Raw genomic sequence first — 23,806 nt, 5'->3', positions numbered from 1 at the left:
GGTGAAATTCTACATGTCAAATTTCACTGATCTGCCAATCACGATCATTTTTTGATCGTGATCAGCAAATCTGTGAAATCCAACATGTTGGATTTCACCGATCCAGCATCTCTGGATCGCCGCATCAGTTTCTGATATATGGAGCCTTAACAAAGGATTTCTTCATCCAATCCATTAAGTCCAGCAGCTGCAGACTGATTAACAGGTGTAACTCTCTGGCAATCACAGCAAAACTTAGAATCCGGATTACCAGAGAACAGTTCTCACATGCAGGACAAATATATTCAGATTTTCTTCTTAAGCTAGCTACACACCATTAGATTTTTTTTAATCGGGACGAGGTACGAGATGGTTTTTCAGAAAATTGAAAGCCCCAATATCTGTGCTACACATTATGCAATTTTTCCATAGAAGCTACCGATTTTTCACCACACCACACTGATTTTGCACTCACAAGGATGACGACATAAGTGACAGGAGAACATAGGAAACATGGCCAGATTGGAAATGCACACTGCTCGAAGGAACGCGTTTGTGGATGTTTCCTAACTGTTTTATCGGTGAAACAATGAAACGATCGTTCCTACACACTACACAATAAATCAGGACGATCACACGATTATTCGCAAATCGGCCCAATAATATATATATATATATATATATATATATATATATATATATATATATATATATATATATATATATATAGTGTGTAAATGTAGCCAGCTTTCACAAATCTTCCTGGGCCCCCAAGCTGGAGCACAAAGCATAATAGATAGAAAAGTTCACTCTAACTAGCATTAAATAGTAAAAGTTCCCTCTATGAGGACTTACCTCTTTGGGGCACATACAGGCTTTTGGGGAGAAGGCTCTTATCCTTGTTGCTAAACACAGGATCACTCCAGGTCAGACTTTTGTGGAGGACAAAGCATCCATTACACTCGGTGCTCAGACCTGGGACAGACGCATGTTAAGACCGTCCCATGCACATGCACAAACCTTTTCCCCCATAGCCGCCTGCCACAACCATCTCCAGCACTTCCACCCACCGTCAACCTTTTCCCACATAGCTGCCTGGCACAACCATCTCCAGCGCTTCCGCCCAGCAAACTCCATGGGGATACAGGACGGCTGCTGGGACCGGGAGACACAGCGAGTAGCGCTATCGGCATAATGAAATCAGGTGCAACACAGGGACCCATAATTCTGCAGCACACATCAGCCTCACCCCAGGTTCCCTACCTCCTTCCAGATCACAGCTCGAAGAGGCGTATTTACTGGGTAGTCTCTGAGGTAAGTCCTCTGCATTTATAAAATAAACTTCCCTACACGGTCTGTACTAGGATACAGGAAAAAAAAAAATGACTAAGGAGGAACGGGAGGAGTAAGCCTATATAACCTAAGTGGGCGGTCCCAAGGGAGGGAGGGGAAGGATGACTACTTTATGTTTAACATTAGGAGGATGAGATGTGAACCCCCCCAAGTAATGGCTGCCATGAAGTAGGAAGTAATATTGTTTTCACTGTAACATGAACTTCAGAGTGCTGAAACATTGCTATGCAAACCTGTGGTCTGTTTTGTTCAAAAACTGCTTCAGTTCCTCATCATTTTCTCCAACAACAACATGAGTAACATCACTGTTGAGTTGATTAAATCGAACTCCTCCACCACAGTTAATGAGTCTCCGCAGCTTATCCAGTTTTCTGCCACCAAAACCACAAACATATATCTGTGGATAGATGCACGGAAGTTAGCAAATCCCAGGTACATAATAGTATTACAAAAAAAAAAAAGAACCACCTTCGAGAAGCAACACCATAAATTTGCTTGAACAAATTTATAGGAAATTGATGTAACTGTGATACTGCTATGAACGGTTTATGAATATGGTAGAAATGTTAACATAGAAAAGCACAGAGTACAGTTAGCACTTTATATTTGTGTAGATAAACAAACTGCTGACAAAACTCAAAGCATTGAATACATAATTCATGCTTGAGACATATAAAGACTTTTGTTTATTATATATGCATACAAATTAAACTTGTTCAATGCTTGCAGATTTCAAAGGCTGGAAAAAATGTCTGTATGGGAGCAGTGCGCATAAAGTAAGAAAGCAAAAAAAAATAAAAAAAAAGGGGCAAATGCTATTTTAAAGGCAAATAGCCACCTAAGAATAAATATTGTTAGTAAAATCAAAGCTATAAGAACCGCTAATGCGATGGAGGAGGGAACAGCTGTAATAGAATAATGTTACTACCGGTTAGATGTAGCCATAATATTACCCACCCTGCAGCCATCTAGAAGATCATCTGGGGCCTGTATGGAACTGATGTCCAGGTTCTCAAGAGTATCAGGTGGAGGCTCCAGCCTAGTACTCATCACAGAATTAAAGGCAGATTCATTAATACAGCTGGTGCTAATGTTAGAAATATGGCTGACATCCGAGAGTGTCCGATCTGTACAGTACAATACAAAGAACAGTTGAGTAGCCAAAAAAAAGCATGTATTTGCAGCAAAAAAAAATTCACATTAAGTAATTTGATTTGTAGAATTATTACCACTGGTCTTATCTGCCCATATAAAAACACAAATGGTGTTCTACTCTTTGGACTGTACCATTTCTAAACACATTGGGGACATTTGTGAAGACTGTTACACAGATAACTAAGGTGCTGTAGCCTATAGCAACTAAAATACAATTTTTACTCACCGTAAAAACTCTTCCTTGGAGTCCACCTGGGCGATGCCACTACCTCTGGGTTATGCATAGTGAGCTGTGGAGTCAGGCAGTAATAAGATTGGCTCCCACCCCCTATATAACCCCTCCCCTTCCACTAGAACCTCAGTCTATGTTTAACAAAGCCGGAGAAAGACCCACGGAAGAACTGAGAAAACCAACAGGTAACTAGTATGAAACCAAACAAGGGAGGGATCCCAGCATCCCCCAAATGGACTACAAGGAAGAGATTCTACAGTGAGTAAAAAATTTAAAGGGGGGGAGCATCGGAAAAGGCCGCTCTAGGAATTTTTAGCCTAACGCACTCGTGTCTCTTGCACCAGGTGTATGGAAGCCTTAACATTTTGTAAAAGTGTGTACGGATGACCAGGAAGCTGCTCTGCACAGCTGTTTTACCGAGGCATCATGTCGCACAGCCCAAGAAGCCCCGACAGCACGAGTCGAGCCCAAACCATCACATTTCAAGACAAATATGCCTGCCGGATGGCAGAAGCGACCCATCTAGTGATGGATCCTTTCGCAGCTGGCCAGCCTTTTTTTGGTGCATCAATCAATGCCAACAAAAAATCTGTACTCCTCAAAGACGCCAAGTAAATGCATAACGCACGTACTACATACAACAGTGCTAAGGAAGAAGCTTCACTAGTCACTGAAGCCTGGCGAAAGGCTGGAAGGATGATATCCTGGTTAACGTGGAGAGCAGATACCACTTTCGGGAGAAAGGAAAGCTTAGGTGCGTGACACCATGAAAAATGAGAAGCGGAGATTTTCAGGACAGAGCCACTAACTCAGATACTCTTCTGGTCAAGGCAATGGCCAAAAGAGAAACAACCTTCAAAAGTGAGGCATCGCAATTCTACAGATTCCAATGGCTCAAAAGGTGCCTTTTGAAGTGCCTCCAAAACTAAATTCAAGTCCCAAGGGGGAACAGTCGGGACATAAGGAGGCTGTAAATGAAAAAACCCCTGCAAAAGCAGGTTTGAACTTCAGGAATGGTGGGCAATTTTCTTTGAAACAAGATCAACAGGACCAAAATGTGTTCCTTAAGGGAGGACAATCTAAGACCCTTAATCAAACCATCCTGCAGATAAGACTAGAGATGAGACACTTGGAACCTTTCAGGTTTAAACTAGTGTTGTTCACACCAAGAAATATATATCTTCCATACCCGATGATAAATCTGGGAAGTGATTGGTTTGCGAGCCTGTATCATGGTTTTTATAACAGGTTCTGAAAACCCTTTGGCCCTCAAGATGTTGGATTCAAGAACCATGCAGTCAAAGCCAAGTGAGGCAAATCGGGGTGACAGCATGGACCCTAAAGTAACAGATCTGGACGCAGGAGCACACGATACGAAGCGTCTGCCAGTATGTTCCGAAGAATTGCATACCAATGATGGCGCGGCCAGTCTGGAGCTACCAGAATGACCGGCCATGCCACTGATTGAACCTGTTGAAGTACCCTTGGTAACATTATCAGAGGAGGAAAGATGTATCCCATCTGGAACACCCAAGGGTGCTGTCATGGCATCCAGCAGGGATGCCTGAGGATCCCGAGACAGAGATCCGTACCTTGGAAGTTTCCTGTTGAGACGAGTCATTAGATCAATGTCTGGAGACCCCCATCTGGAAACTATATCCTCAAACACTTCCCGGTGTAATTCCCATTCCCCTAGATGCACACTGTGGTGACTTAAGTCCGCCTCCCAGTTGTCCACCCCTGGAATGTAAGTTGCCAAAATAGCTAGAACCCAACTTTCTACCCAATGAAGGATGCAAAAAACCTCCCTCATTGCTCACCAGCTGCGTGTGCCAACCTGCTTGTTTATATATGCAACTGCCATGGCATTGTCTGATTGGATTCACACTGGTAGGCTCCTTAGAGGAGATTGAGCCTGAACCAATGCATACCAAATCACCCTTAATTCCAGTATACTGATGGAAAGAGAAGATTCCTGGATGGACCAAATACCCCGTAAGTGCATGTCTAGAGCCACCGCCCCCCAGCCTGTTAGGCTGGCATCTGTGGTGACAATGATCCAATTCATTACTGACAACTGGCAACCCCTGTTCAGATTTGTATCCTGCAGCCACCATAGGAGTGACTGACGGGTCTGCAAAGATAATCTGAACATCTGCCTGCTTCATCGAGGGTCTGACTTTGCCCATCGATGAAGCAATTGGTTTTGCAGGGGTCGGGCATGGAATCTGGCGAAAAGAACGGCTTTGAACGAAGCCACCATTTTTCCCAGTAACTGCATAGCACTGAGTACTGAGACATGAGGCATCTGTAAAATGATCCTTATTTTGGATTGAAGATCCCGAATCTTTGCCTGCGGAAGAAACACTGACACTGGGTGTCGAAGAGAAGACCCAAAAATACCATTCTCGGAGATGGTATTAAATTTGACTAGGGAAAATTGATGATCCAGCCAAATCTCTGCAGCATGCCTATGGTAATCTGAAGATGTTGTTGCAATAGGGCTATTGAAGGTGCCCTTAGCAACAAATCATCCAGATAAGCCAACACATTGACTCCCTCTCTTCTGAGTAGGGAGATCATGATTGCCATAACCTTTGTAAAGACTCTGGTAGCGGTGGACAAACCAAATTGCAGAGCCTTGAACTGAAAATGCCGGTGCCCCACTGCAAAACGTAGAAGATGTTGACAATCCCTCCCATATAGCTATATGGAGGTAGGCACCCTTGATACATATGGGGACCAAAAATTTGCCTTCCTCCATGGAACAAATGACTGACCTTACCAACTCCATCTTGAACTTTTCCAAGTGGAGATAAGGATTTAACCCCTTGAGGTTGAGAATGGTACTAAACTACCCTTCTGGTTTGTCTACTAAGAAAAGACTGGAGTAAAGCCCCAGGCCTTGCTGTAGTACCGGAACTGGAAAAATTACTCCGGAGTCAGATAGTGCAGAAATTGCCTGTATGAGACCCACCCTTCTGCAACCATCCACAGGGAGAGGAGTGTAAATAAAGCTCTTTCTGCAACAGAACACTCTAAAATGTAACCCCTGGTTACCAGTCCACTTATCCAAAAATCCGGGCTGGATTGAATGCAAGTTTCCCGAAATCTGAGTAAGCAGCCTCCCACCAGAGGTCGGGTCCTTGTCCCGTGACATTCATGTGGATTTACTTGCTGAGTTAGCAGCAGGGCGAAGGGTGTCGGGGACACCCCACCACTTAAGGCACATCTACAGGGACCCCTAGGCATAACCTGGAAGGCCTGAAAGCTTCCCCTGCCTTGGGTCCGAAACCTAGGAGATTTTGGTGTTGATACGGGAAGGTAAGTACTTTTTCCTCCCATTACCCGAGAAATAATATTAATCAATTCTGGTCCAAACAGAAAACCTCCTTCAAAAAGGCATTGCCTCTAAAGCATGCTTGGACTCTATATGTCTGTCTTCCATGTTTTAAGCCATAGAGAACGTCTAACGGATATGGCCAAAGCAGAAATATGAGACTGTACATGAATAGTGTCTATTAAATCATCACCTATATAGGCCAAAGCCTCCTAAATTTGATCAGCTAAATAACAAGCTTCAGACAAATCCTGATTGAAACCCAGCAATCATCCAGGTCATCAAGAAATTGATAGCCTTTATCACCCAAGCGCTGGCCAGCCAGGCCGCAGCGAGATCCTGTCAAAGTGAATATAGACTTAAGTACAGCCTCATTCTTCCTATCCATAGGATCCTTAGGTGTTAAGAGACTGTGTTGTGGGGATAACAGTATTACTTAAATTTCTGCAGAATATGAAATTTGGAATCCGGTTTTAACCAGGCTTCTTTTAATATTTCTCCAAAAAGTGAAAATTCTGGGAAAACAGATACGTTTCGTCTTACATTTAGCTTCAACTCCAGGAAAATCCACTGAGGACTGGCCTGAACGTCTCCTAGTGGCTGTGGCCCATGCTGACGTTACCATTTTATTTAGGGACATTGCCATCTAAGTGAGACGTAGTCCCATATCCTGGGCCTATCTGGGCTCTGAGGGATCAGACAAACTAGGATTTGGAGTACAGTGTAACCTATAATTTGCCTGAGAGTGACGTAGTTCACCTATGGCCCAATCAGGCATCATCGACTGTTCAGTGGAACTTCCATGTAATGAAACTCCCTGTGAATAACCAGCACAGAGCGACCCTGGGTCCGTACAACCTTTTGGCAACTTTTTAATAACATTTTGTATAAGTAAAAACAGTGACTGATCCCAGTTTTTTTGGAACCATGTCAACTTCTCTATACTGAGAGAAAACAAGAGATATGGTAAGAACTTACCTTTGTTATCTCTGTTTCTACGAAGTCCATAGGGTCCACAGGGTTGACCTTGGGGTATAGGTTGGGAACCAAATCCGGGCACCACGCAGTTAAAGCTTTTAGCTCCCAGGATGCACTGGGTCCACTCTCCCTATAACCCCACCCCCAAGCCAGAGGCACCTCAGTTTGTAAGTAGCCAAAGGCCGGAGGAGGAGAGAAAAAGAGAGAGAAAACTGGAACACTCAATAACCATACTCACAGAAATGGGAGACGGAAAACCGGTGACCAGCCACACAGCCCATATGAAGCCAGGTGCGTCAGGGCGGGCGCCCTGTGGACCCTATGGACTTCGTAGAAACAGAGATAACAAAGGTAAGTTCTTACCATATCTCTTGTTTTCTACTTCAGGGTCCATAGGGGGTCCACAGGGTTGACCTTGGGGATGTCCCAAAGCAGTTCAACCAAGGGTGGGGACGCTCCTGTGCTGAGAGGAGAATCCGTCGCCAAAAAGGAAGCATCCTGAGAGGCAAAGGAAACCAATGCCTAGAACCTTAAAAAGGTGTGGACAGGAGACCACGTGGCCACCTAGTAAGGTAAAACAGCCGAGGCGCCACAGCGAGCCGCACACGAGGGTCACATGGCCCGAGAAAAAACAAGCATCAACAACAGGAAGGCCTACCCATGGGTAGGCCCCTGAGGAAGACCTACGAGGCCATCCAGCCAACATTTGGTTATAGGCCGGCCATCCTTTCCTGTGAAAACCAGAAATCTCAGACCACCAATAAGGAGTCCGATTTCCGTAAGGAACCTGAACGGATCACATAAATCCAAAGAGGCCAGACCACAGTCAATGAGGCCACACCAGCCGAGAGGACTGGGGACAGAATGGCCGTACCATAAGTTCCAGAATAATATGGAACCTGAAAACCACTAAGAAGAAACACAGGGCGAGAGCAACTCCCACCCTGACATGATGCCCTCCAGAAGAGGGAGCCACATGAGAACGTTCCCAATTCAGACACTCTCCTGGTTGATATAAACACCCTGAGAGAAAGAGAGAGCCTAAGCAATAGACCATGTAATGGCTATCAAAACCAGCGGTTCCATTGACTGTCCCCGGAGGTAACGAAGAACCACTACTTACTCCCAAGGAGTCCCTAGGGAGGACAAATGGAGGCATAATCAAGAAAACACTCCAAAGGATGAACTGGATACCAGAGTGGAGCAATTCCATATCTTAACCATACTGACAGTGTAGAGATCCGCACTGTCAGGAAGACCAGGCCAAGTGTGAAACCCAAGCCAGCCGTAAGGAATGCCAGAATATCTGGAAATCCTGGACACCGGAGGATTGTATCGACAGGTACAATACCATAAGATTTATGGCTGCCACAGTTTGTGGTAGGTCCCAGCAAAAGCTGATCCATGTGCTCTAATCATTCCAACGATGACAAAGCCAGGGAAGCCGTAAGACCACTGTAAGGACACAGTCAAAGACAAACGACCCAGGTCCAAGGCAAAACCAAGGACCCTGAGACAACAGGTCCGGGCAGTGAAGCATCAGGGATGGAGTATCGATGTAGAGACTCCGAAGATCCAAGTACCCCTGACATCTGGGGCAATCAGGAGCCACCAGCAGGAAAGCATCTCCGTCTCGATTGAAAACACTTCCAAAGACCTCGAGGAAGAAGGGAGACCGGAGAACACAGGTACACAAAGTGGAAGGACCACTTCACCGACAAAGAGTCGCTGAAGGTTGCTTCAGAATCCCCAGAGCTGGACTGTAACACCATAGTGTGATAAAGTCAGAAGGCCATGAGGGTCACCTCAGGGGGGCCCCCCCTGCTCACCAGGAGATGAAACCTCTCTTGGGGAAGAGACTAGTCCCCGGGATGCACGTCGTGACGGCTGAGGACTCCCGCTTCCCAATGGAGAGCTCCTGAAATGAACGCTGCCGAGATGGTCGGGAGGAGACCCTCGGACTATGTCCGAATATGTGACATACCTGTCATTGCCACCCAACGAACAGTGTTGCTAAAAAGGAAGCCACTGTCCTGACCCTGTCGGACTGAACCTTTTCAGGTTCACCGGGAAACAAGAGTTATGCCAGAGTAAGTTAATTGACAGGGTGGAATCGACAGACGTCCAACTGCACTGAAAAGGATTCGATCCAGACACTGTCCATAGCAAAGAAAACCCTGGACGAGATGGCCATAGCCACCCGGACAGGGACCGACTTGCCTCCAGAGAGAGCATCATCGTTTGAACAGTTATCCGACAGAAAAAACTCGTTCCATCTGGAGATGAGCCAATTATGGAAAGGCCTGGAATGGAACTGAGCCCATTCCACCATGCATCCCAGAGTGTAAAGACATCTGTCGACTGCGCAGACAACCATGTACTCCTAATGGAAGAGAGGAGATTCCGTCTTACGCCAGAAGAATTCTCAGATTCTGAGAATCCAGCAGGGATCCTAGATGAAGAATACCCAGAGAGGGATGCAGGGAGGACTTTTTCCCCGTTGATTAAACGTCTGCACCCTGAAGAAGCCACAGTCATCCTGACCTGGCCGTAAAGTACCCCGGTGATCCCGCTAAGAGCAGGAGGCCGTCCAGGTACAGGAGCATTGGGATATACTGAACAGAAGAACTGTCAGAAAATCCAAAACGCTGGTAAACCCCTGTGGGGCTGAGGACAGTCCCAACAGGCAGAGCCCGAAAAATTGTAAGTGTTGCTGTGATACAGCAAACCTCAGCCCATGCTGAGGAAAGGTCTCTGTAAGTACCCGTAGGCACGCGTCCTGTATATCCAGTGATACCATAAAGTCCCCAGGTTCCAAACATCGTATGATGGAGCATAGGGATTTCCTCCTGAGCCCAGGTAGCTTTAGGAACTGGTTCAGGGAATTGAGACAGAGAATTGGCCAAAGAGGACCATTCAGCCACCGCACCAGAAAGAAAGCAGAACAACCAGTCCCTCACTGAGATAGTGGGGATGGCCTAATTAGCTCCGCTTACCGCAACAACTGCATAGCTTTCTGGATCTGTAAGGCCCTTGTAAAGAGGGCGTACCCTCCTACCCATGTAGCCGCGGCAACTTGACACTAATACCGGGCGAACTGAGAAAATCGGTATCTCCCAGTTGTAGGCCTGTCCCGTCAGGCTGAAGAGATATGCTTAGGTTCAGAAGCAGGATCGGCTGGCAGTCCAGGCCTGCTCGGTACTGGATATGTCGGCCCTTGTAGATGCCGACAGTCTACGAAGAAACAGACCTTTAGGCTGACCCAGAGGACAAAAAAGACTTAACAGACTTAGTCTGAGGCCTTGTAGTGGGCATAGCTGAAAGCGGTAAACTTGTCGTTAGTAATACTGCCAATGTTACTACAATCTTGTCAAGGTCAGGACCAAACAATATCAACCCTAAAGATGGTATCTGCACCTCTGCATTCCCAGAGCGCAGCCATAGGGTATTACGGAGGATACAGTCGCAGCCGGAACTCAAAGTTAGGAGACTGGTATCCAATATAGGCATTTCCACCTATGACAACAGCATATATTACGTGAGCGACCAAATACATTTGAACCCCCAACGTGTTGGAGGGGAAAAAACGTTACAAATGCATCAACCCAATATGCAATAGTATTAACCAACCATGCTATAGCCATGGTAGGATGGGTAATAACTCCTGAAAGCAAGTATACTGATTTCAGGCAGAGTTACCACCTACGGATCCGAAGAATCCGACCACGCAGGAATGGGAGGCGTAGTAACGTCTGTAATCAGACGAGTAACACGCCCATCCACCCCAGGAGGGGCTCGTGATGACCCTCAGGGAATTTGGGACAGGAGGCCAAACACTGTTGTAACACCTCCTATCTGGCAACAGCCAGAGTCCCGCTATGCGATCCACCCGCTAGTCAGCAACAGGGAACCCGAAGGCACGCAATACTGAGGGTGTATGATACAGGTGCAGGTCAACATTCACTCGAACCAGAATGGACCTGCTACCAGCCCTAAAGCAGGGATAATAATACCTGAAATAGGCTTCCCCCCGTGTAAGAGGGAAAGAGCCCCAAACAGTACCCAGTTCACGGCAGAGCCAACTGGGAAGTAACCACAGGGCGTCAACCACGCCAATTAGCGTTTCGTAGAAAACGACATCCACCCAGGGTGGCTGTTGTGGTAATCCCTGCAAGGGGAATGACAGACTATTGTGGCACCAGGGGGAATTCATATACTGCGAAAAACCCCTGCAGGGAGCGGTAGTCTGTGTCACAGGGGAAGAGTGCAAGAAGCTGCGAGATACCCTGAGATGAAAAGGGCAGTATGGTGAAGTAACCCCAAGTGAGGTACAACAATGGGGCCCGCCCGGCGATCCGCAATTGAGAGGATCCCGAGAAAACAAACCGCCCAAGGGGGTCGTGAAAGAGGCCAGCACCAGATGACGCCACATACAGAACCCTTTATGAGTCAAATCCTCCGCACTAACACCTGCAGCACATGACTTGCAGGATAGTAAAAATGGGTGCAGTATAACGCTCTATCTCCTGGTCAGACATATCTGACCAATCTTGGCGGAAATATTAAGCAGAACTATACTGGTCCTGACTGATGCCAAAAATTAGCTGCAGGGACCCATTTTCAGCGTATGCAACACACAGTTCCATCTAAAATATGGCAACGTGCAGCACGCAACAGTATGTGACAAACCACACAAATATTAACAAGTACATAAATGTGAGGTCTCAGAACCACCCTAAGTACAGCTGTATTAGGGCAGATAAAGAAAAGGGATAGATATACACTGACAGGTGAGAGAATAAAGTACAGTCAGCACTAGCATAAGTCACATACAATGCAGATATATACATATATACATAAACATGTCATATAATATACTGCACTATTACACTGCATTCAACTGCCCAGATTCAGTGTCTGGGAAGGCTACAGCGCTGTGTACACTGACCTGATGGTGAGGTACGCAGGGGGACTGGACCAACTGCCATCCTGAGAGATTTCTGCTGCACCACAGAGATAAAATGGCCGCTGGAGACCTCAGAGAAAGCGTGGCCCGCGGAGGAAGCAGCTCAGCGACGCCAGACTATGGATACTGAAAGGCGCGCTGAGCTGAGGGGAGGAGCCGCTGTAACAGGGAAGGCTGCCTCCCCTGGCCGGCTATTAACCCCCGGGACGCCGGCTCCCTGCACCGATCGTTAAGTCCCTGGTGGTCTAGTGGACACACGGGGTATGGGGGGCCCGCCGCCACTGCCAGCGCCTCCGGTCTGTCCCCTGAGACCGGAGGCACAGGACTGCATTTGAAATGCGCGGATCACCACAAGCGGTGATCCGCGACCTTACCTGCTCCCCGTGGATCCGGCAGCAGTCCTGGGCGCCCACAGAGTCCGGCTAGTACAGACTCTGGGGTCCCGCTGAGATCCCCAGATCTGTACTGGCGTCTCAGCGCCAGCGGGGTGACGGAGCGGCAGCTTAGACGCCCTATGGACAGTCCGACGCTGCCGCTCTGAAGAGTCCAAAGTCCATGGAAAAAACTTTGTCCCTAAAAAAATAAAATAAGCTTAGGGGCTGCTAATCAGCTCCCCCTGCGCTAACGGTGACCCGACTCCGGCCGGGCACCAACTTAAACTGAGGTGCCTCTGGCTTGGGGGTGGGGTTATAGGGAGAGTGGACCCAGTGCATCCTGGGAGCTAAAAGCTTTAACTGCGTGGTGCCCGGATTTGGTTCCCAACCTATACCCCAAGGTCAACCCTGTGGACCCCCTATGGACCCTGAAGTAGAAAGACAATCCTAACCTATACATATAGCTACCCAAATTCCTCTGGAAAAAGTGTAGCACTGTTTGAAAAAAACCCAAAAGGGTTTTTTTTTTTTTTTTTTTACCCAGAACAACAACCACTGCTTCTGAAAATAACAGCAAAAGTGAGGAGGCTTAATAAGACTCCAAATCAACTATCTGTTTAAATGCAAAAAAAAAAAAACAGGACTTCTAAAGTCCACATTCACTTGCACAAAAACCAAAGGCAAACAAAGAATTTGCAGTACAAAACAATGTATGTTACTGCCTAAATTCCTAAAGAAGAAGTGCAGTAAAGTTGCTTATATATACATAAAATTGCTATAAATCCAGAATATCACACCAGGTTAATTACCAAAAGTAATAATCCTAGTTTAACTGCTTATCTGATGAGACATCCATCACCCTGTAATTTGCTGTCTCAGCCAAGAAGGTATCCAGCAGTGCTAACACCCGCCAAATAGTGTTTGGGGCGTGGTTTATGAACCCCCGTGAGCTTGTCACTCAAATGCATGGGGGCATGACAGGGCGTACCGTCGGCGTCCTGCTTCATTCAGGACGCCTGACATCATAGGCGTTCCCTAGCCGCTGGCGCCTCCCTCCGGATATCCACAGGCTTTGTCTGATGTACAGCGGCTCTTAGTGAGGACGTCCTAAGCAGCGCGCCTGCAAATGCAGCGGCGCCGCGTCATGGGAGCGTGGCCAATGAGCCACCCTCTCCAAAAATCCGGCAGCATGCTCTGTTCTGTAACACCTACAGCTGCTGCCACGTGAGTAGTAACATGCCCGGCCGCTCTGCTAAAGCGGCGTGCCAAGAAGCAGTAATACAGCAAACAAGGTTTTTACATTTAACATGCTTACCTTTTTGCAAGCAACCCCCTCAGATGTGTGTCTGGTATAGAGAGAGTCCCAGGGACTATGTAGTTTGGGGACTCTCCCAGCGGCCATCTTTAGAGTGGGATAAAGGGTTCACACAAAACCTCTGTTTCTCTCCAAATCCCACTCTATTAGTGCTTATCGCCTGTTGCCAGGGACTAAAGCACCCAAACCAATAAAGGAAAATAAAGAAATTAAACCTAACTAAAAAAGCTAGGACCTATCCAGTGTCTTACTCCAAGGCACTAAAACAAGACTGAGGTTCTAGTGGAAGGGGAGGGGTTATATAGGTAGTGGGAGCCAGCCTTAGTGTACGACTCCACAGCTCACTATACATGACCTAGAGTAATGGCATCCCGCAGATAGATGATAAAGGAACGACCTCGCAGTCTCTGGGCTGGCCACACCCGGAAAACGGGGCGCATAAGTCCCATTTCCAAGAACGCCGACCAACCCCACCCCTTAAATGCCTCTGCCTGTCCATCAGTCAGAGACATTCAAGGGCTTGTGTGCGATTGAGCAGGACCCATTCTGCACACTCACAGAATGGGTCCTGCGCAGATTCATGATAATCGAGAATCTGCGTTCAACAGTACACTTGCATGCACTGCTGAATCAAGCCCCGAGACTGGTCCTCAGACTAGGGACCTCATTCAGAGGCGCTCGTAAACTGCGAGCGCTCGCTCTGAATGAGGGTGGCTGCATCTATTTTCTGAGCCGGCCTCCTGGCCGCTCGCTAAGCTGTGGGTGACCACCCACAGCTTTAGCGAGCGGCCAGGTTGATGGTCGCGATGCTCAAGACCATCGCGACCATCAGGGCTTGCGACGTGACCCATGTGGTAGGAACTCCTCTGCCACAAGCCCCAGTGAGCTTTCGGCTCTATTAGAGCCGGAAGCTCACCACTGATATCACGAGTGATGTGAGTGGGGTCGCCCCCAAAGGGCAGGCGTTCCGTCGGCAACACCCCCGTTTGTGTAGCCACCCCCCCGCCTACAAAACGGTGCGAGCTGTCGATCACCATCAACAGCCGCCCCTTTTGTAGTGAGTCCCGGAGCGAGAGAATTTCTCTCGCTCCGGGGCTTGCGCACGTGCAGTGCAGCCGCTGCGCGTGCGCAGAGCCCAACATCGACCCGCTTGCTCTCATAAGAGGCAAAAAAGGCAATGAAAGACTCCCTGTTGCAGAAAAGCAACAGTGCTCTAAATTGATTCCTGATGAAAAAGTTTAAATGTGGCATAAGCATTACATATCCATTATTGAGAGAAATTTTATATTATATATATATATATATATATATATATATATATTTATTTACACATACATACACACACACGTACACATGCACATATATACACAGAAGGGCCAAAAGTCAAGGGATAGCAATATGTAAAAGGTAATGGTACAGTAGGTGGCGTCACAGCAATAATCGGACAGATCGGCTAGGCTGCTCATTGCAAGGAGCATGAATTATCGGAGTTCGAACGTGGCATGATAGTGGGTGCTCGACTGATGGGACAATCCATTTCTGAAGTTGTGGGGACATTCAACGTTCCTCAATCTAGTGTCACATGTATACCGGGAATACCTCATGGAAGGCATTACCACCCACTGTCGACAGTGCAGTGGCTGACCACGGGTGCTTAATGATCGTGACTTGGACCCCTGACCAGAATTGTCCATGGTATTAGAAAAGCGACTTGTTCAAACCACAACCACATTCAATGCAGAAGGTACCAGATGCATATCTAGCAGGTCAGTGCAGCGTTTTTTAGCTTCCATGGGATATGGGAGCAGAAGACCCACCAGAGTGGCCTTGTTAACACTAGGTCACCGGACACAGCATCTCATCTGGGCTTGTGACATCACAAATTGGACCATGGAGGACTGGTAACGTGGCATAGTCCGATGAGCCAGGGTTCCAGTTGTTTCGGGCTGATGGTAGGGTTCGGGTGTGGTGCAGACCCCATGAGGCCATGGACTGCAGTTGTCAAAAAGGCACCGTGCTGGCTGGTGTTGGTTCCATAATGGTATGGGGTGTGTTCACGTGGCATGGGTGGAGTCCGCTGGTCCGCCTGAACACATCATTGACCAGTACCCGCTACATTTCATTGCTTGATGACCATTTGCAGTCCTTCATGGACTTCATGTATTCCCACAATAATGGAATATTCCTTTGTCATCTGTCCCAAACTCTCCAGAATTGGTTTGAGGAGCATTCTGGAGAGTTCAGACGAATGGTGTGGACACCACGTTCACCCGACATGAACTTAAATCGAGCATTTATCGGATGTGGTGGAGAGGTCCATTTAAACCCAAGATCCTGCACCTACAAATATCAGGGAGCTGTGGGGAGCTATCCAGACAGCATGGGTCAACATCTTTTCAGAGGTCTTCCATCCACTTGTGGAATCGATGCCACGTCGAGTTGCTGTACTGTACTTCACAAGGCTAGAGGGGTCCTACACGATACTGGGCATCTATCCCATGACTTTTGGCACTTCAGTGTACACATACAGGTCAAAAAAAGGTGATTAAAACATAAAAATAAATAAATAAAAAAAAAAAAATCTGGCGCCACCACCTGCAAGTGAAGATATGAAAAAAAAAAAAAATAACAGGGAATATTCTGACTGCTGCCCAGAAAACTATAGTGTGAATTATATCAACCCACAAGATAATAAAACAGAAAAAGAAAGTATTCACAAACTATTAGACAACACGTTTTGAACGAAAATTTATTTTTTTCTTATTTTTATTGACGCTGATATACAGTATGTGTTTTTGTGTCTGGATCCAGAACTCTTTATTGCGGGAATGTTTTGGCATATTATGTATGCATTTTATTGAAAATTATAGATTTTTCTTTTTTTGTTGAAATATATATGTATACCTTTTATGATTAAATACAATTAACTTGACAGTGCCCAGAAATACTTTTTCTGATGAAAACTCAGCCCTGACAACTAGATTTTACTGTTCTTGAACTTTTATTTTTAAGGTTCTCATGTTTTTTTTTTTATTTCTACCTTTCTGCAGATTTTGGTTTTATTGGGCTTATATTTTAATTGCAGTTTAATTTTATTTTTCACTCAGTAACCCTCCTAGCCTACTACTTTAAATACAGGTTTACTCTTCCTGGATTATTTTTTTATATATCTCTCTCTCCCCTCCCCGAATGTTGCCTTTCCTCTACTATTGGGCTGTCTCTTTCTCTGATGGGTCAAAATCGGCAAGATTTTATTCATATTTGGATCTATGAATCTTTGTGTTATGCTTAAACAATGTGTAGTATTGGTAGAGAAACAATGGTCAGCGATGTGTATGTTGGGTCCAGCGTGCACGCATGTGCAAGAGATGTAATTTTTATTATCATTTAGATTATATAGATTTTACAGGAATCCTAATCACCCTTCGAGTGCATCTTCAGCTAAAGATACGCTTGATATTCTAGTCACAAATACGCAAATGACATTGCAGCTTACGTTTTCCTCAACGGAAAATACTGTAGGTGTGTGTGTGTACGTGCGTATAATATATATATAACACTATGTATATTTACCTATATTTATCTATCTAGACACACATTTTGCACCATTAATAAACTATATCAAGTTTATTGTACAATAAAATAATTGGGGTAAATATTCAACTGTAAAGAATAGCGTTCCTGCTAGGCTGTTTTAGCGGGGCGCTGCGCCCTGGCCGATTTCAAAATAGCAGAATGCGCCCTGTCCTTTTTGACGGTGCCATGCAAAAGGTGGCGGATGCTGTCCCCACCTGTGGGACGCAGTGTCCCCCGGGTGGGAAGAACTGCAGTGCAGCGATCACCGCCAGTGAATAGATGCCGGGCGTGCGCAGGAGTGCCCCTTTCTAGATCCAGCGCCAGACCCAGCGTGAACACTAAAGAATGGTTATAGCCTATAGCACACAGTAGAGTCAAATCCAATCCGAAAGTCACTTATAGTTGAAGGAATTCACATAAGCCCTGAAAATGTTCCAATGTTCGTCACATATAAATTTCCAGCTGTGGTGTATTGATCAGTTTCTCTGTCTCCCCCATAGTGCATTTCCATTCACAGATAACAAGGTGTATACTTCACACCAATACATTGCTTGAGGACATATGATAGGTACCTCCTGGGAACAGGAATCTACCATGTACATACAATTCTTGATCAGCTGTCCTTCTCCTGCAATCCACCTTTTGGAGAAAAGGACAATTTTGGAATTGATGGTACTGTGCGCGCGCTATAGGATATAGCCATTCTTTACAGTTGAATATTTACCCCCTTTGAGAGTTTGCGCTTGACCAATTCTTTTATTGTCATTCCATTTGGTGATTACAGGCAAACAGCAGGATTTAAAGCAGCATCTCCACTTTGAAGCGCAAAATTTGTTATATTCATTTTAAATTATATCCAATTATTGCAATACATTGGTAAAGTTCATCAAATGTATGGATTACTCCATTATGCACAAAATGGAGTATACAGTTTACCTCAAACAAGGCACCACAAGAAAGGGCTGAGCAAGAAAGGGCTGAGCAAGTCCGTTCAAGCTGGTGCTAGTAAAGCACCTAGTAGAAAAATAAAAGAGAAAACACTAACTCTCCTGTTTAGGGCACTAATCCACAAAATAAAGAAATCTAGTGAAATATACAATTTAGCTTTTAATAAAAATACTTTTATAAAATGAGAAGAAATCTCACATGTAAGTCAAAAAAGGAAAACACAAAAATAAAAAAATAGTAATAACCGTTGCATAAATTAATGGTATAACATCCTCACAATGATTGATATTCTGGGTCCTACAAGTGCTGAAAGAATACACTGTAATTCTGAACCCCAGGCGTGTTAAGCCAAATTTGAGAAAAACCATAATAGGTTTATACAATGTCTCATTTCCAAAAAGCAATCATCCAATGGTATTAAGAACAATAAACAAACATATAAAGTACATAATTGAATAGTAGTAGGAATAATACAAGGTATGCAAATATGTAATGTAAAACTAATCAAACCAAATAAGGAATAGGTTAAATTCTGATATCCCCTGGTGAAAAATAGGGTAGTAAAATATCAGATATAACAGGAAAATCCTGAATTAGAATCAGCAGCAAATACCACAGCACTAAAACAATAAAATAGATATTATATTGAACGCAGCATACATATATAATTGATACAAATCAGCCTTCAATAAGTGGTTGTGTCCTCATTATGCGTTTAACAAGGCAGCATATAATTTATACAGAGCAGAGATCTACCTAGGCAGTAGTGATATCAACCCCCTGCTTCCTGTTTTGACCTACATGTGAGCTTTCTTCTCATTTTAAACAAGTATTTTTATTAAAAGCTAAGTTTTATATTTCAATAATTTCTTTATTTTGTGGATTAGTGCCCCAAACAGGAGAGTAGTGTTTTCTCTTATTTCTACTATTTACATATTCCATTTACTGTCATGGGAGCACCTCTGTGAATCATTAAATATACTTTTTCTAGGATTTTTTTTTTTTTTTTTTATCACGGTAGTACATCTACCATCATCCCCTGTTGACTTTACAGGGTGTGTACCAGTGCTCAGGTCTTTCCCCACTTTTCCCTTCCCACCATATAGCTAGTAAAGCACCATCGGGATAAGCTCAACAAAAATAAAAACCTGGGATCTTTGTCTTGTGCCCAACTTTCAATGAACGGTGGCAGGAGGAAGAAAACAAAAAACACACAAAACACCACATTGTTGAAAAGCCTTTACAATTGCCTAAAAATGTCTTTTCATGTTAAATCTACACTTTAAAAAAAAAAAAAACGAACATAAAAAAAATAAAGAAATTTACCCTTGAACGTCTACTTACTATCTATTTTGTTGGTGCTTCCGTTTGGAGTTGATGTCTCTGGCACGGTCTTTGCGGATGACCCAGGTTCTGTCTTGTACATGCTTTCATCCTGGCAGAAACCTCTCTCAATACTGTCAAAGAACCACTGTATAGACACACAATGCACATTCCATTTTCTTGCACACTCGTATTTCTGACCTGTGAGAAAATTGTAGAAGTAATTCAAAAGTTAGGTGGTGGAGATGGAAGACATGAAGCCATCTTAAGATGCCCACACACTAGGCAATATTTTACACGGTCAGCCCGATTCCGACACATCGGGACGACAGATCGTGTAAAATATGTCCTAAATGTGAGACTCTACTCACGATTACGATGCGCTTACCTGCTGGTCGTACATCGCATCTTCAGATCTTGCCTGCTGCAGGCAAGATCTGAAAATCTTATCACGATGCACTGGAATAGTATAGGATGCACGATGGATCGTGGGTCAATTTGGTTTGTTTTTAACACCAAATCGTGCCTGCGACTGCAGGGGGAGAAATCAGATACGATATCGGATCGTGACCTGAACGCCTAGTATGTGGGCACCTTTAGAGACTCAAAACATATGCCATGGTATAATACTGAGCCAAACCAGAGTCCAGTAAAGATACACAATAGAAGAAACTACAAAGGTAACAGCCTTTTTAATAAAAGTATATGCGTCATTACAATAATATGAGAAAGTCAAATGGCTACAACCACAAAGTTAGTTAAGATGAGATCAGTAAGTTTTACCTTTTGCCTCTTGTACAATGAGGTGAGTGGACTCGTTCATCTTTAGTTGGCCTGTATACTGGCCTCCATGTAGAGAGGTCAGCCTTTGTACCTCCTTTCTATCCAGACTGCTTAACCCAGTGACACAGATTGTGCAGCCGAGGAAAATTGGACACAAATATTCCTCTATGTCGACATCTGTGGAGCTAATTAGCCTTTAAGGTAAAATATAATAAAAATTAAATTTAAAATCAAAATAATTGCAAATTTAAAAAGACCATATGACACTTGTCTTAGTAGTTACCTTTGCTGAGACTTCTCCCATAGGGCTTTGACCCACAAAGGTAGAAGAATGGGTTTCTTCAGACTGGCTGCCACAATGTATTTCTTGCTGCCAACCTCGCCAGCAATCAGATGGCTTACTGAAACATTAAGATCTCTATAGACATTTCCACCCATCATCTGCACATAGTGATGAACTTCATTCTACAAGTAATAAGAATTTGAATCTAACGGATTCTGTTTAGAATAAAAAAAATGACAGGATATGTAAACACCAAACTACAGTAAAACGAAGTCCAATAGCTGTTTCTGTATTTATTTGTTGAGAAAATGTTAAAATACCAAAGTCAATAGAATGATGGCTTTTATTTTTATAAGCTTACCCTGGTCTCTTTGTCTAGACTGGTGCAAGAAATTGTAACATCAGCCATTGCCATATTAAAGACAGGGTATTCGGCCCGAGGAACACATTTTTGATGTTTCATGCAGAATATGACAACCTGGGGTCCAACTATGCGACAGCCAATCTGAAAATCAAAGTAAATAAAACAGATTAAACAAGACACAAGATTATCACTGAACATTTCATATATATTTCATGTCTTTTGACATTATAAGCAATTTATAATATACCTTCTTCAGATGGTTGAAAGCAGCACCACTAAAAGGGTCACAAATGTAAAGAGATTTGTCTTTTTCTTTTAAACTTAGAGCATCTCTTTCTTCAATTATGTAGAGATATTCATCAGACTGATATGCCTTGATTTCCTATAATGACAAAGAGAAATAAGAAATATGGTAGCAGCCAATATAATCAAATCATTTCAACATTACACATGATACTCTCAAATGCTGCATCTGCAAAAGCCAAGACATCTAGTTTACCACACTTAGGACCTCATTCAGAGGCGGTCGGAGGATGCAAGCGGTCGCTCAGAAACTGGGCGGCTGCTTGCATCCTGACCGCCCGCCTCTGTTTCGGTCGTTAGGCTGTGGGTTCAGAGACCATCGCGACCATAGGGGCTTACGACGAGACCTTAGGGTAGGGTCTCACTTGTCGTAAGCCCCGGAGAGCTTCTGGCTCTGTCAGAGCCGGAAGCTCTCCACTGACATCACTTGTGATGTCAGTGGGGCTTCCCCCAAACGGTAGGCGTTCCCATGGGAACTCCTCCGTTTGGGCTGCCACCCCCCCGGCCCGCCTTCCAAACGGGGCGAGCTATCAACATCGACAGCTCGCCCCCTTTGGAAAGAGACCCGCTACGACCGGCGCTGACGGTCGTAGCGGGTCTCACGCATGCGCACGAGGGAGCCGGCTCCCTCGTGCGTATGCGCACTGGCCAAACATCGAGGCGGCCGTGCGTTCGTAGACCGTACGGCCGCCTCTGAATAAGGTCCTTAGAGTGGCAGACTATGGGCCGTATGCAATTGCCAGCGAAAAGTACCAGACTTTTCGCCGTCATCGCTAGTTTTGGCTACGGAGAAGTATCGCGCTCATCACCACAATTCGCCCTATTCAATTGCAAAGGAAGCGAGAACGCGTCCCGGCGTAACTGGAATCGGCGAAAAGTCCTGTCAGATTAGGGGAACTCACCCTGACACACCCCAAAAGATGCACTGACATGGGGGGGGGGAATCACTATGGATACCCCTACTGGAGGTATTTGGGGTGTTTAATGCTCTCAATTGGTGCTATTTAGCGTCTTTGCACAAGTGGTGAGGAATAGCATTTAGCCCTTTTTTTTGGCCAAAATAAGTAGTCCCAGCAACTTTGGGGTACATGAAAATGGGTGCAAGCATGGTTAAAAATCGCTAAAGTGCACCTGCAATAAAAAATAAATAAATTAAAAAAAAAAGCTTGGGCACACTTGGGGGACCACCTGGAGTCGATTTCGCTAGTTTTTAAGTTTGTCCCCCAACTTTTGTTTTTTTTTGCCCCCAAAATGAAAGTACTTTTTTGGGGTGTTCTAAAGACTTATTAAACTTTTTTTTGATGCAGTTTACTTTTGGGGGACTGTCCCAAGGCTGCAGAGGTGTTCCCGCGACTTTGCACCCCGAAACCCCTAATTCCACACTTGTTCCGCCTCCTTTCAATTACGTCACCAGCGAGATCTTTTCGCTGATCTCGGCTTTTCGCCGGCAATTGAATACGGCCCTTAGGGGGGTATTCAATTAGCCACAGGGTTACCCCCACAACTAAATTACCAGCAAAAATCCTAACAACACGGGGAATGGCTATTCAATTAAATATCCTTTTACCCGTGCCGAAAAACCGGGATTCAGGCGCGGAAACCCACTGATTCCGCATGAACTGCAGAATCAATGGGGTTTTCTCCCTGCGCGCGTACCCGATTTAGTGGTTTTTCTGCGGACTTTACCTCGCACCTCCATGAGCTGCGAAGTTTAGTCCGACTGTGGGAACTCGCACATGGGGTAATCCCCGTTAATTGAATTGCTCTGGCGTGGTAATTAGCCACGTGGCAAATTGAATACCCCCTATATCAACACCTTTTTAACTTTTAGCATGGTGGAAACTACAACCAGTCTGTGAGATTGATCACCAGCCAATCACAATAAGGCAGAATGAAGCCGGAATTGATTTGTTTGATCGGCCCGAGAGCTGAATGTCAGATGTTCCTATCCCCTCATCTTTCAGATATGCCTTAAAGGTTGGGGACTAAAAGACATCAAGGGATGGTGCTGGTTCTGAATTAGTATGTAAAGAGAAGTCTAATCGATTTGACTGAAAGAAAACATACATAATGAAAACCCCAGAAACTCAAGTGACCCCAGTTTTTACAAAGCCCTAAATTCCACCCCATACTTCCTTATGCTTACCATTTAAAGTAACAGGGTCATATGAATACTTTTTTTCTGTATTATGAACTTTTACTTAAAAGGCACCAAAAAGTGCCTGTAGTGCCGGACAGGGTAAACATTTCACAGTAACAAAGTATCATAGTATAAGTACCAAACATTAAAATGACACCACAGATTAAGTAGGACAGATAACAAGGACAAGGCAATTCATTGAAGCTGGTGAGTCTTAAGCTAGGTACACACTTGTTAATATATTGTTCGTTCCCAGTGTTGTTCACAGATATATCAGGTCGGTCCTGCAGTACAGCCAATGGCAATATATCTTGTAGACAGGGCCGGACTAGGACTAAAAATATACCCTGGCTTTTACAGCACACAGGCCCACCTCGCGTCCACACCTGGCATA

General features: G+C 44.9%; 1 protein-coding gene across 1 annotated transcript in view; it reads right to left on the bottom strand.

Annotated features, from left to right (window-relative positions):
• TOPBP1 (DNA topoisomerase II binding protein 1) overlaps nucleotides 1-23,806 on the bottom strand; it is a 126,790-nt gene that overhangs the window by 99,318 nt on the left and 3,666 nt on the right. Inside the window, exons 3-9 of the mRNA XM_088462808.1 lie at nucleotides 21,217-21,351; nucleotides 20,967-21,110; nucleotides 20,606-20,787; nucleotides 20,323-20,516; nucleotides 19,561-19,740; nucleotides 2,290-2,459; nucleotides 1,566-1,729 (exon numbers count right to left, since the gene is read on the bottom strand). Coding sequence (XP_088318934.1) covers nucleotides 1,566-1,729; nucleotides 2,290-2,459; nucleotides 19,561-19,740; nucleotides 20,323-20,516; nucleotides 20,606-20,787; nucleotides 20,967-21,110; nucleotides 21,217-21,351 — 1,169 coding nt within the window. The remainder of the gene's footprint in view (nucleotides 1-1,565; nucleotides 1,730-2,289; nucleotides 2,460-19,560; nucleotides 19,741-20,322; nucleotides 20,517-20,605; nucleotides 20,788-20,966; nucleotides 21,111-21,216; nucleotides 21,352-23,806) is intronic.

This window comes from Taudactylus pleione, unplaced genomic scaffold (assembly GCF_031769625.1).
Source record: "Taudactylus pleione unplaced genomic scaffold, aTauple2 ptg000053l, whole genome shotgun sequence".
In the NCBI taxonomy this organism is placed as follows: domain Eukaryota; kingdom Metazoa; phylum Chordata; class Amphibia; order Anura; family Myobatrachidae; genus Taudactylus; species Taudactylus pleione.
Note: the sequence above shows the minus strand (reverse complement) of the source record. Positions and strands in the feature narration are given on the sequence as shown.